At 35.5% G+C, this 13960-nt stretch overlaps 1 protein-coding gene across 1 annotated transcript in view; it reads left to right on the top strand.

Moving 5' to 3' along the window:
* Positions 1 to 13960, top strand: part of XPR1 (xenotropic and polytropic retrovirus receptor 1) — a 193766-nt gene that overhangs the window by 131276 nt on the left and 48530 nt on the right. Inside the window, exons 7-8 of the mRNA XM_036824076.1 lie at positions 4576 to 4657; positions 13695 to 13885. Of these exons, the coding sequence (XP_036679971.1) occupies positions 4576 to 4657; positions 13695 to 13885 (273 nt within the window). The remainder of the gene's footprint in view (positions 1 to 4575; positions 4658 to 13694; positions 13886 to 13960) is intronic.

Consider the following 13960-nt stretch of genomic DNA (forward strand, 5'->3'; position numbering starts at 1 on the left):
TCCTCTAAAATGCAATAGTTGTGCCTAAAAAAGCATTTATTAAATGATATCTACATAGTAGTTATACCAAAAGACATTTAAGTGATATCTTCTGCGTCATAAACTAAACCTCAGTAAATTTAAAAGGATTTAAATCATAGAAAATATGTTCTGTGACCAGAATGGAATGGAAATCAATAACAGAAAGATCTTCCTCATCCCAATAAAAGGTATTTATGAAAAACCTAAAACTAATATCATACTTAATGATGAAACACTGAATGCTTTCTCCCTAACTAGGGACAAAAAAGTGTATTCACTCTTACCACTTCTATTCAGCATTGTACTGGAGATTATGGCCAGTGTAGTAAGGTAAGAAAAAGAAATAAAAGGCATTTAGATTAGAAACAAAGAAGTAAAACTGGTGGGGTTTGTTTCGTTTGTTTTGTTTTTTTTTTTTGCTGATGACATGATGACCTATTTAGAAAATCCAGTGACTCTATAGAATAGCTACTAGAGCTAATTAGTGAGTTTATTAGCAAGGTTGCAGAATACAAGATCAATACATAGATATTTAGGGTTAAATCTGACAAAAGATGTGCAATACTTTTACATTGAAAACTATAAAACATTATTGAGAGAAATTAAAGAAGACAGATACATGAGAGAAGTTAGAAAACCCAGTATTTTTAAAATGTCATTTCTTCCTAAATGGATTCATAGATACAACACAAACTAACTCAAAATCTCAACAGGGCTTTTAAAAAATAATTATTAAGCATATTTTTAAATTTATATGAAAGTACAAAGGACCAAGAATAGCCAGAACAACTTTGGAACAACTAAGTTGAAGGATTAACACTGTGTGGTATCAATCTTATTAAAACTACAGTAATCAAGACAGTGTGTTATTAGTGTCAGGATAGGCAGATAGATTAATGGAACAGAATAGAGAATCCAAAAATAGACCAATAAATATGTGAACAATTAATTTGCAATAAATATGCAAAGGCAGTTCACTGGAGAAAGGATAGTCTTTTCAACAAATGGGGCTGGAGCAATTGGCTTTCATATGCCAAAAAAAAAAACAAACCCACAACTTCCATACATTCTTCATACCATGTACAGAAATTAATTTTACATTTACCATTGACCTAAATGAAAACCTAAAACGACAAATTTTTGAAGAAAATATAGGAGAAAGTCCTGGTGACTTTGGGTTATGCAAAGATTTTTTAGAAATGACACCAAAAGCACTTCACCAAGATTAAAAACTCCTGCTCTTCAAAAGACAATGTTAAGAGAATGAAAAGCAACAGACTAGGAGAAAATATTTTAAAAATATATCTGATAAAAGACTTGTACCCAGAACATATAAAGAACTCTAGTACTCAATAATAAGAAAACAAACAACCCAACTTAAAAATGGGCAAAAGATCTTAATCAAAGATGTCTGGGTGGTAGATAAGCATGTGAACAGATGCTTAGTATCATTAGTAGGGAAATGCAAATTAAAACCGCAATGGGATAACACACACCTATTAGGATGACTGAAATTAAAAAGATTGACGTGCTAAACCTTGAAGGACCAAGAACTCTGATATTGTATATGCTGCTGGTGGAGTATAAAATGATATAACCACATTGGAAAATAATTCGGCAGTTTCTTAAAAAGTTAAACCTTCACCTGCAATAAGATCTAGCCATTACACTCCTTGGTATTTACCCAAGACAAATGAAGCATATGTTCATATAAAGACAAACGTTCATAGCAGCTTTATTCATAATAGCCTAGAACTGGTAACAACCCAAATGTCTATCAGTAGGTAAATAGGTAAACAATGTGGTATATCCATACAATGGAATACTACTCAGCAATAAAAAGAATAAACCTTGATATATGGAACAACATGATGCATCTCGAAATAATTATTCTGAAAAAATAAGCCAGACCAAAAAAGAATATATACATTATGGTTTTGTTTACCTAAAACTCTGGAAAATGCCAACTAACATATAGCAGCAGAAAGCAGGTTTTTTGTTTTGTTTTTTTTTTTAAGAAATTCACGTTCTTTTATTTATTTATTTATTTATTTATTTATTTATTTATTTATTTATTTATTTATGACTGTGTTGGGTCTTCGTTTCTGTGCAAGGGCTTTCTCTAGTTGCAGCAAGTGGGGACCACTCTTCATCGCGGTGCGCGGGCCTCTCACCATCGCGGCCTCTCTTGTTGCGGAGCACAGGCTCCAGACGCGCAGGCTCAGTAATTGTGGCTCATGGGCCCAGTTGCTCTGTGGCATGTGGGATCTTCCCAGACCAGGGCTCGAACCTGTGTCCCCTGCATTGGCAGGCAGATTCTCAACCACTGAGCCACCAGGGAAGCCCAGAAAGCAGGTTTGCAGTTGCCTGGAGGTGGGATGGGATGTGGTAAGAGGAAAAGAATTACAGAAGGGCAAGAGGAAACTCTTGGGGATGATAGACAATGTTCATTGCCTTGGTTATGGTGATAGTTTCATAGGCGTTTACATATGTCAAAATATCAGATCTTGTACACCTTAAATATGTACAGTTTATCGTATGTCAATTTAGTCAAAAAAACAGTTAAAAAAAAAACACAGGCATATTATAGTCACACTGCTTGAAAATTAAAGAAAAATCTTAAAAGCGTCCAGAGAGGAAAGACACAAATTGTATACTTTAAATATGTGCAGTTCATTGTATGTCAGTTATATTTCAATAAAGCTGTTAAAAATAAGGAAATTAATTTTGAAAAATTAAGTCTTTAGGACTGCATGTAGAAGGGATAGAGCCAAAGAAACATGGAAATGGGTATCTCTGGTGAGGAGGGAAGGATTTTGGATCTGGAAAGGATAAGGATTTCAAAGTAATGGAAATGTGCTCTCCTAAAGATGGGTGATAGGTTTAGGTACCTTTTATTATTGTCTCTAATAGTCCAAATACATTATTTATATGTATATGTGTGTGTGTATGTACACACACACATCCTTTTGTAAATATGATAAATTACACTATTTAAAACTTTGTTTTGGGACTTCCCTGGTGGCGCAGTGGTTGAGAGTCTGCCTGCTGATGCAGGGGACACGGGTTCGAGCCCTGGTCTGGGAGGATTCCACATGCCGCGGAGCAACTGGGCCCGTGAGCCACAACTACTGAGCCTGCGCGTCTGGAGCCGTGCTCCGCAACGAGAGGCCGCAACAGTGAGAGGCCCGCGCAACGCAATGAAGAGTGGCCCCCGCTCGCCACAACTGGAGAAAGCCCTTTCACAGAAACGAAGACCCAACACAGCCAAAAATAAATAAATAAATTTATTAAAAAAAAAAATTTGTTTTGAAAAAGACGGATGACCATCTTCCTTCTGAATGCTTTCAGTCCTAAACTAACATACAGTTATCTATTACTGATGAATAATAAGTAAGTCAGAGGAAGTCTCAGTGTTTTTTTTCATTTAAAGGTTTTTAGAAAACATTTGAAGAATCTCAAATGTAATATCACCTCTAACAATTTCTTTTATAACATTCATAGCAAATATTTAAATCGATAAGATCATCTCTCCATGTTTCTTATCTATTTATGTTTAAAGTATCAGGCACTTTATTTTAGAAAGCAGTAGATTTCTTTTATTTTCTAAATTTAAAATTACATTTATAATAGAGAAAAATAATTTTTGCATGTGCACATCCTGGAGATTCTTTTTTTTTTTTTTTTTTTTTTTTGGCTGCATTGGGTCTTTGTTGCTGCATGTGGGCTTTCTCCAGTTGGGGCGATCAGGGGCTATTCTTCATTGCGGTGTGTGGGCTTCTTATTATGGTGGTTTCTCTTGTTGCGGAACACGGGCTCTAAGCGTGTGGGCTTCAGTAGTTGCAGCACGTGGGCTCAGTAGTTGGGGCATGCAGGCCCTAGGGGGTGTGGGCTTCAGTAGTTGTGGTGTGAGGGCTCTAGAGCACAGGCTCAGTAGTTGTGGCGCATGGGCTTAGTTGCTCCACGGCACGTGGATTCTTCCCAGACCAGGACTCAAACCCGTGTCCCCTGCATTGGCAGGCGGATTCTTAACACTGTGCCACCAGGAAAGCCCCCATCCTGGAGATTCTGACATGAGTGTATGTTTAAAAATTCACTTTAAGTTACTCCAATATAATACTGTAAGTACTCAAAAAATGAGTATTCTTATTTTTATCGTTGTCTCTAATTATATAGTACCAAATATGTGAACTCTAATTGAGTAATACTGACTTACAAAATTTAAATATGTACACACTGTAAAAGTGAAATTGCACTTAAATCTCTCCTATAAGAAAACTCAGTATATATGTAATTTGATGCCTGAGATTGTAATTCTCTTTATTTAGTGACTCAGATTTCTATAAAATAATTAGAATAAACTGGCAACTCAATTCTAGTATTATTGGATAATGAAGGATGATTCTCTGGTCCAGATTTATAAAAATTCAGATCATAAAATATGTTTGTTTTCATGGTAGAACTTTGAGGCTTATAGTGCTAATTTATTACACTGTATACTAAATGTATTCAATATTTTGCCCTTTACTCAAAATGCTGTTTTTCTGTCCACAGCCTGCACCAGCATGGACTACTTTTAGAGTTGGCCTATTTTGTGGAATATTCATTGTACTGAATATTACCCTTGTGCTTGCCGGTGAGTAGTTTAAATTTTGAATTAAATTATTACTAATCTGCTTATGTCATATTCTGTCCCTCTCCCAAAGTTACTACCAAACTACCAAAGCTACTGAAAGAGAAATCTGTCAGGGCTAAGTTTTTTGTTTTTATAAATGATGGGAGGGTGGGTGTTGGTTATTTTGGTTTGTTTTCCCCTTTGGATATAATTATCCCTTTAAACATTGCTAGACTGTGACTCCTTATTCTCTATCATTTTCAGCGTTTAGTTATCAATAACCTCAGCTCCCTTGATCAGAGATGAGAGTAAATAAGATTTTACAAAATTTGTGCACTAAGCTCATTTACTTTGCTTTTTGGAGACTCTCTCACATCCTTTCCAGAACCTATTTACAATTACTTTGCATATAATTTAAAGAAAATTAGTTATATAATATTCTATTCTATAGCAGTTAAAAATTATAAAGAGGTAGGAGGAATTGCTGGAAACAAGTGCATTGCCAACATCAAGAAATGATGTAAGAACAAGGGAGGCATAATCTTACTAAACCTCCCAACAGAATTTGACTTACCTCTCAGCAGCATTTTGACATTGTGGATCATTCCTTCTTGAAACTCTTCAGTTGATTTTGCTGGGAAAACTACACTCTGCTGGTTTTCTTATTAAACTTGGCTGGTAGTTTTTTCCCAGACTCCTTTCTAGCTATTCTTTTCTTTTGGCATCTAAATGTTGGGGAGTACCACTGGGTACAGTCCGCAGATCTTTCTCTGTCTACATTCATTTCCTAGCTAGGCAGTCTTATTGAAGCCTACGGCTATAAATATCATCTATATGCTAATAACTCCCAAATTATATACTGTTTCCTCTGAATGATATCTAATTGGATACTTATATGTCTAATAGGCATCTTAAACTTATGTGGACAAATTTTTTTTATCACTAAATATGCTTTCTCTTCTGTATAGCTTCACCTCTCATCAGTTTCTCAGGCCAGAAACCTTTAGCCTCTCTTTTCCCTCATACCTCATCTCCAGTCCATCAGCAAGTCCTGTTGCTCTGTCTTCAAAATATGCTCTGAATCTGACCACCTCCACCAGTGCCATCCTTGTCTAAGCAACCATTTCTTGCTTAGTACACTGCAGCAGCCTCCTGAATTTGTCTCCATACAACCACTCTTGCCTCTCTACAGTCACCAGTGTCTTTTTGATGCAAGTTAGATCATGTCACTCTCCTCTTCAAAATCCATTAAATGGCTTCTCTTACAATAAAATGGAAAATTCCTACCATGGTGTGCAAGATCTCGTCCCTTTGGGCCTTTCTAACTTCATATTCTGTCATCCCCCCCCACACTCAGTTTCACTTGGTTTCACTGTTTCCATCCACATTTGTTTTGTTACTATTTCTTGAACACACCAAGCTCATTTCCATCTATGAGCCCTTTCAATTGCCTAAAAGGCCCTTCCCCAAGATGTCTACATAGCTTACTCCCTCACTTCATGTAGTCTCTACTCAAATGCCACCTCCTTAGTAAGGCCTTCCCTGATCAGCCTACCCTAAAATAGCCTGTTCTATCCCTTTAGCCTACATTAGTTTTCTTTGGAGCACTTGTGACATATTTTGTTTCTTATTATCTGCTTTCCCATTGGAATATAAATTCCTTAATGCCTTGGCTTTTGTCTCTCCTGTTCACCATTGTATCTCCAGCACCTAAAACATTGCCTGGGATATAGCAGGGTTCAAAAAATGTTGGTTGAAGTTTGAATGGATGGAAGAGAAGGACAGAGATGAAATTAAATGATATACAGAAAGCACAGAAACAGCAAAAAAACACAAATCTCAAAGATTCTTGAATTTGAGGACTTTTACTTTAAGGGCAGATAATCCTGGTATACCTCAAGAGTCTGTGTACTTGGGGCTTCCCTGGTGGTGCAGTGGTTCAGAATTTGCCTGCCAATATAGGGGACACGGGTTCGAGCCCTGGTCCGGGAGGATCCCACATGCCGCGGAGCATCTAAGCCCGTGCGCCACAACTACTGAGCCTGCACTCTAGAGCCCGCGAGCCACAACTGCTGAGCCCACGTGCCACAACTACTGAAACCCGCATGCCTACAGCACGTGCTCCACAAGAGAAGCCACCGCAATGAGAAGCCCTTGCACCTCAACAAAGAGTAGACCCCGCTCGCTGCAACTAGAGAAAGCCTGCACGCAGCAATGAAGACCCAATGCAGCCAAAAATAAATAAAAATAAAAATAAATAAATTCATTAAAAAAAAAAAGAGTCTGTGTACTTGTGCTTATAATAACTGTGAGTCATTAATAAAGGATTAAATTCTGTTCAGTGAAGTCTGCACAGAAAATGACTTAGAAATAGATGTTATTGTATAAATATCCATTATAATCTGTTTTGGACTTTTAGTAATTATAATGCTGCCTGAACAAGGAAGGTTTATATCACTGTCACACTTAAACTATTCTCGATTCCAGGGTCTATGTGTTTTTCATTTTTGTATTTCAAGTTCCTAATGCAGTGCCAGACACATAGATGTTCAAGAAATAATTTACTGAATTCATTATTCCTCATAAACATTCTTCTTAATTAAGATTGTCAAATTGCATATTACGAAATTATAGCCCAAGTTGTAATGGCTTTTAGATAGTGTGTGAACTTTACCTATTAACAGTGTGTTGTTTTCATTTGTATGTTTAGAGTTCTCCTTCCCACCAATTTTACTAAAAATTAACTCTATTATTGTCTACTGTAAGCTCATGTTTTAATATTGGTATAATTTATGTTCATGTTTAAATCTAGCTCTGTGTCTTCAGGGATGAATGCAGTTTACTTATATAGAATGCATGGATATACTACAATAAAAAGCCTAGCCCTAGATTATCCAGCTAGCTGTTATGGAAAGAACACTGACTTACCTCCAAAAGGCCTTGCCTGGTTGCAGTCCCAGCTCAACTGTTTCTTAATTGTTTTGGCTTTAAAGACATGACTTAACTTCTCTGAAACAATTTCCTCATTTGTTAAATGAGCTTAATACCTTAAAAGAACAGGGTTGTATTAGAATTCATTCAACAAGTAAATTTTATGTATCTGTGATTATGCTTGATAATCTTGAGTCTTAAGATAGATAAGAGAATTCCTTTCCTTATGAAGCTTATTGTTACACGAAGGAGATTAAGACATATTAAAACAATAATAATACACTACAAAATAGAAGTGTTTTCTAAGCAGGTCAAGAGAACAAGTGATTACTTTCAAATGAGAGCATCAGGGAAGACCTTACTCATCTGTGTGTGAAATTTTTTTCTTTTCTTTCCAAGATGAGCATGGTGTTATCATCATCACCATCATTAAGTAACACATAAGAATAGATAAATAAACTTCATTCTTTTTATGTGAATGAATTGAAGTTTTCTTAAATTCAGGGGCAAGTTGGGGTTTTGTTTTCTTTCGTATGTATAGCCTACGTTTTTGTGAGACGGTCTGATTTATTTTCCAATGTGGGTGCTTTATACATTTAGTGTTGTGCATTTATGTTCTCTCACCTCAGAACCCGTCTTTGTTTAATCTTTGTGTGTCTACGGGGGAGGCAGGGTAAATACAGTTAAAGCCAGCTGTCTATCCTTATTTATCTCCCAGTGGTTGCGTTAACAATAAGAGTTGAAAATTGAGAGAGAAACACAGCAGTAGTAACGCATGTACAAGCATGATTCTTTTTTTCAAACATTCACATAAAAAAATAATGTACATAATTGCTATGGTTTCTCAAGGGGACATGACCTGATATTTAATAATTTGTCTGAAATTCACGTATTCCAGATATTTAGTGTTATGAAGATGAAAAGCTACCTGTTCAGATTTTTTAAAACTTGTTCTTATAGTTTCCTAGTAACCTGTACTTAATTGATATAATAATAATATATCATATTTCACTTCCTGGTTTGACAAAGACAAGAGTTTGACCATTTAAACTGCGTATAAGGGAACCCGTCTACATTGTTGGTGGGAATGTAAATTGGTACAGCCACTATGGAGAACAGTATGGAGGTTCCTTAAAAACTGAAAATAGAGCTACCATATGATCCAGCAATCCCACTCCTGGGCATATACACAGAGAAAACCATAATTAGAAAAGATACATGCACCCCAGTGTTCATTGCAGCACTGTTTACAATAGCCAGGGCATGGAAGCAACCTAATGTCCATCAACAGAGGAATAGATAAAGAAGATGTGGTACATATATATACAATGGAATATTACTCAGCCATAAAAAAGAATGAAATAATGCCATTTGCAATAACATGGATGGACCTAGAGATTGTCGTACTGAGTGAAGTAAGTCAGACAGAGAAGGACAAATATCGTATGATATTGCTTATATGTGAAATCTAAAAAATTGGTACAAATGAACTTATTTACAGAACAGAAATAGAGTTACAGATGTAGAAAACAATCTTATGGTTACCGGGGGGATTGACATGTACACACTACTATATATAAAATAGATAGCTAATAAGTACCTACTGTAGAGAACAGGAAACTCCACTCAGTACTCTGTAATGACCTATATGGGAAAAGAATCTAAAAAAGAGTGGATATGTGTATATGTATAACTGATTCACTTTGCTGTACAGCAGAAAGTAACACAACATTGTAAATCAACTATACTCCATTAAAAATTTTTTTAAAAAGTGCGTATAAGAGTGTGAAATAACAAGCACTCATACACTAGTGGTAAAGTGTTAATTGTTGCAGTCTCTTTAGAGGATAATTTGGCAGCATATGTAAAAAATTTTTAATACAATCACTTTGATTAAGCAATTTTATTTCTAGAAGTTTATCATATAAACATACTTGTACATGGGTGCAAAGACATATATGAAAGGGGGGTATTCACCGCTATTTTGTTTATAATAGCAAAATCCTAGGAACGGCTCAAATGTCTATCAGTTAGGAACTGTTTTAAGAAAATAAATGCTATTACCCCTATACAATGGCATATCATGAAGATATGAAAGTGAATGAGTGGAAATGGGTATAGTACTTTGGAGAACTGTTTGGTAGTATCTACCAAAACTGAATGTAACTATGCTGTGTTGTTTCTACCTTTTGGCTAATGTGAGTTTTGCTGCTGTGAACATGCATATACATGGATTTGTTTGGGTACCCGTTTTCAGTTTTTTCAGATATATACCTAGGAGTGGAATTGCTTAATTATATGATAATGCTTTTTAACCTTCTGAAGTTCCACAAAATTGTTTTCCACAGAGGCTCCACCATTTTCTGTTTCCACCAGCAATTTATGAGGGTTCCGTTTTCTCCACATTCTCATCAACACTTGTGATTTCCCTTTTTTTTTTTCTTAATTATAGCCATCCTAGTGGGTTTGAAGTAGTATCTTGTTATGGTTTTGATTTGCATTTTTCTAATGACATTGAGTATCTTTTCATGTGCTTATTGGCTATTTGTATATTTTCTTTGGAAAAATGTCTATCCAAGTCTCTGCCCATTTTTAAATTGAGTTGTCTTCTTATTGCTAAGTTACTAGAGTTCTTTGTATATTCTGGATACTAGACCCTTATCAGATATATAATTTGCAAATATTTTCTCCCATTCTGTAGATTGTCATTTTACTTTCTTGATAATGTCCTTTGATGCACAAAATTTTTTAACTTGGTGAAATCCAGTTTATCTGTTTTTGTTGTTGTGTTATTCATGCTTTTGGTGTCATATCTAAGACTTCCATTGCCAAATCCAAGGTCCTGAAGGTTTACCCTTATATTTTCTTCTAAGAGTTTTATGGTTTTAGCTCTTATATTTAGCTCATTGATCCATTTTGAACTACTTTTTGTACATGCTGTGAAGTATGGATTCAGCTTCATTCTTTTGCATGTGAGTATCCAAATGTCTCAGCACCATTTGTTGAAGAGAATATTCCTTTTCATTGAATAGTCTTGGTTCTCTTATTGAAAATCAATCAGCCATAGATGTATAAATTTATTTCTGAGCTCTCAATCTATTCCATTTGTCTATATGTCTTTTTTTATGCCAGTACCACACTATTTTGTAGTACAATTTGAAATCATGAATTGTGAGTTCTCCAACTTTGTTCTTTTTTCAATATTGTTTTGGCTATCTGGGGCCTCTTACAATTCCATATGAATTTGAGTATCGATTTGACATTTCTGCAAAAAAAGGCCATTAGAATTTTTATATGGATTGTATTGAATCTGTAGAATACTTTGGGTAACATTGCCATTTGAACAAGTCTTCCAATCCATGAACATGGGATTTCTTTCAGCAGTGTTTTGTAGTTTTCAATGTACAAGTCTTTCACCTCCTTGGTTAGATTTATTCCTTGGTGTTCTATTCTTTTGTTTGCTATTGTAATTGGAATTGTTTTCTTAATTTCATTTCAGATTGTTCATTGGTGGTTTATATAAGGACAGCTGAATCTTGTGTGTTGATCTTTTTTTTTTTTGGCTGCGTTGGGTCTTCATTGCTACGTGCGGGCTTTCTCTAGTTGCGGCGAGCGGGGGCTACTCTTTGAGTGGGGGCTACTCTTCGTTGCAATGCTCGGGCTTCTCATTGTGGTGGCTTCTCTTATTGCGGAGCACAGGCTCTAGGCGTGCGGGCTTCAATAGTTGTGGCACATGGGCTCAGTAGTTGTGGCTCACAGGCTCTAGAGCACCGGCTCAGTAGGTGTGGCACACAGGCTTAGTTGCTCCATGGCATGTGGGATCTTCCTGGACCAGGGCTCGAACGCGTGTCCCCTGCATTGGCAGACAGATTCTTAACCACTGCACCACCAGGGAAGTCCCTGTGTGTTGATCTTGTACTCTGCAACTTTGTTGACTTTATAAGCTCTAGTAGTTTAATTGTGTATTCTTTGGGATTTATACTTATTATTTTTGTTTCCTGACTGTTGTAATATATATGTAGTCTTTGGTTGGGAATCAGGATGTAAAACCATGTATATATATTTTTATTTTCAACCTCCTAACTAATCTTTTTGCTACCGTACTTGTTCCTTTGCAGTCTGTTCTTCACATGACAGCTAGAGTAGTCCTTTAAAATTATTAATCTGGTCATACCAATTATGTGAAAAACCTTTCATTGGCTTTATACATCTGAGTAAAAGCTTAAGTCTTGACAAAGTCCTACCTGATCTGCCTCTAGGTAACTTTTTGCCACTTTACCTCTCATTCATTCCAGTCATAGTGGCCTGGCCTTCTTCCTGTTCCTGGACTACACAAGGCTTATACCTATCTTAAGGCCCTTTGTACTTTCCCTCTACTTGGAGCCCTGTTCCTCCAGATAGTCACATGATTAAGTCTCTATTTCCTTAAGGTTCCTGCAAATGTCATCTTCTGAGAGGTTTTCTTGACCACCCTACCTAAAATAGCACCTAACATTCTTTATCTCTTTACTCTACTTTTTTTCCTTCGAAATACTTATCTCACTATCTGACATTATACAGAATAGAAGTTGCCTGAAGACAGGTATTTTGTTTGTTGTTCATTACTGAATCTCCAGCTTTTAGAATGGTGTCAAACATAATGGGCACCCAATAAATATTTGTCAAATTAATGAAAAAATGAATTTTCATAAAGTAAAAGGAAAAAGAAACTGATATATACTGAATATTCAAAAATGGACCAAACGTACTGTTTTAGCCATTTAATATATGTTGTTCAGATTTAATCTTCTTAACAAACTTATGAGAATAGATATTCTCCCCATTGACCAACAAGGAAAGTGAGACTTAGAAAAATTTAATAATTTGCCCTAGTAAAGCTAGGATTTGAAATCTGGTCTGTAGTATTTGGCTCCAAAGCAAAGGCTTTCTGTACCCTGTTATTTTTAAATTATTAAATGTGCTATGTGCTATAGAGAATACAAAGATAAATAATAAATGGTTATTTAAGTATATAAGATGTATATAATTAAATTTCAAATGAGTAGTGCTAACAGTAAATTTTATAGTTATTTGGCAAATTGAGAAATTGGTAGCCAAATTGAAATGTTTGGCACAGAATAGGCTCAAAATGAAACATATTGATTCAATAAATTTATGAACAGATGAGAATCTGACTCTTAAGTAATAAGTACAAATAGAATTTGTCAAAAGAAAGAGCAAGGCCATTTTAGGTACAGGGGACAACATAAGCAAAAAAGTGAATTTGTTAAAAGGATAATAAAATTTATCAGGAGATAAGAATTTAGGGGCACTATGAGATAAGTTTGGGAAATTTAATTGGAGATCAGATTGTGAAGAACATGAATTGCAAGGCTGAAACGTTTGAATGTTATAATTATTGGAGATCTATAGGATAGTAGTGATACTGAACGGTTGTATGGGCATATGAGCAATTGAATGTAGTAATTAAGAGTATGGGCTTTGGAGCAAAACTGTCTGAGTTAAAATCCTGGCTCTGCTTTATCCTAGCTTGGTAAACCTGAGCAAATTACTTAACTTCTCTGCTGTAGTTTTCTCATCAATCAAATAGAGATAATAGTTTTTAATTCACAGAGCCATTGTGAAGATTAGATGAATTGTTATATGTAAAAATACAATCCTTAGCACATAGTAAGCATTCTATAAATACTAATTGTTGTCATTTATATGACATTTCAATTTTCACATTGCTTTCATATATACTCTTTCTTATAATTTTCATCGTAACGCTGTGAGCTAGGCATCACTATATCCAGTTCAGTGATGGACAAAACAGCCAAAGAAGTTGTGTCATGACAGAAATCCCCAGCTGACAGAACTGATCTGATCGTTCTAAACTATTTCACCATGGACTAATATGCTGAAAGTCAAATTTTAGGAAAATTTTTCTGGTGGAATTTTGCAGAGTGAAATGAAGAAGAGAAAGAACCTCGAAGCAAGTTTATCAGGCTCTTGAGATAACCTAGGTTTACGTTTTATTTATTAAAAATTCTTATGCCAGGGTTATATCCTTGAGAATTAAGAGAAAAGACAATTAAAGGAGACATTATAAATTTTCTAACTAACCAATTAGTTGATATTCTTTCAGCTGTATTTAAACTTGAAACAGATAGAAGTATTTGGCCCTTGATAAGAATCTATCGCGGTGGCTTTCTTCTGATTGAATTCCTTTTTCTACTGGGCATCAACACGTATGGTTGGAGACAGGCTGGAGTAAATCATGTGCTCATCTTTGAACTTAATCCAAGAAGCAATTTATCTCATCAGCATCTCTTTGAGGTAATCAAAGCAAGACATAAAATCCCATAAATATAGTTTACATTAGCTATATAGATGGTTTAGTGGGTACTAAAA

Source organism: Balaenoptera musculus, chromosome 1 (assembly GCF_009873245.2).
Source record: "Balaenoptera musculus isolate JJ_BM4_2016_0621 chromosome 1, mBalMus1.pri.v3, whole genome shotgun sequence".
NCBI lineage: Eukaryota > Metazoa > Chordata > Mammalia > Artiodactyla > Balaenopteridae > Balaenoptera > Balaenoptera musculus.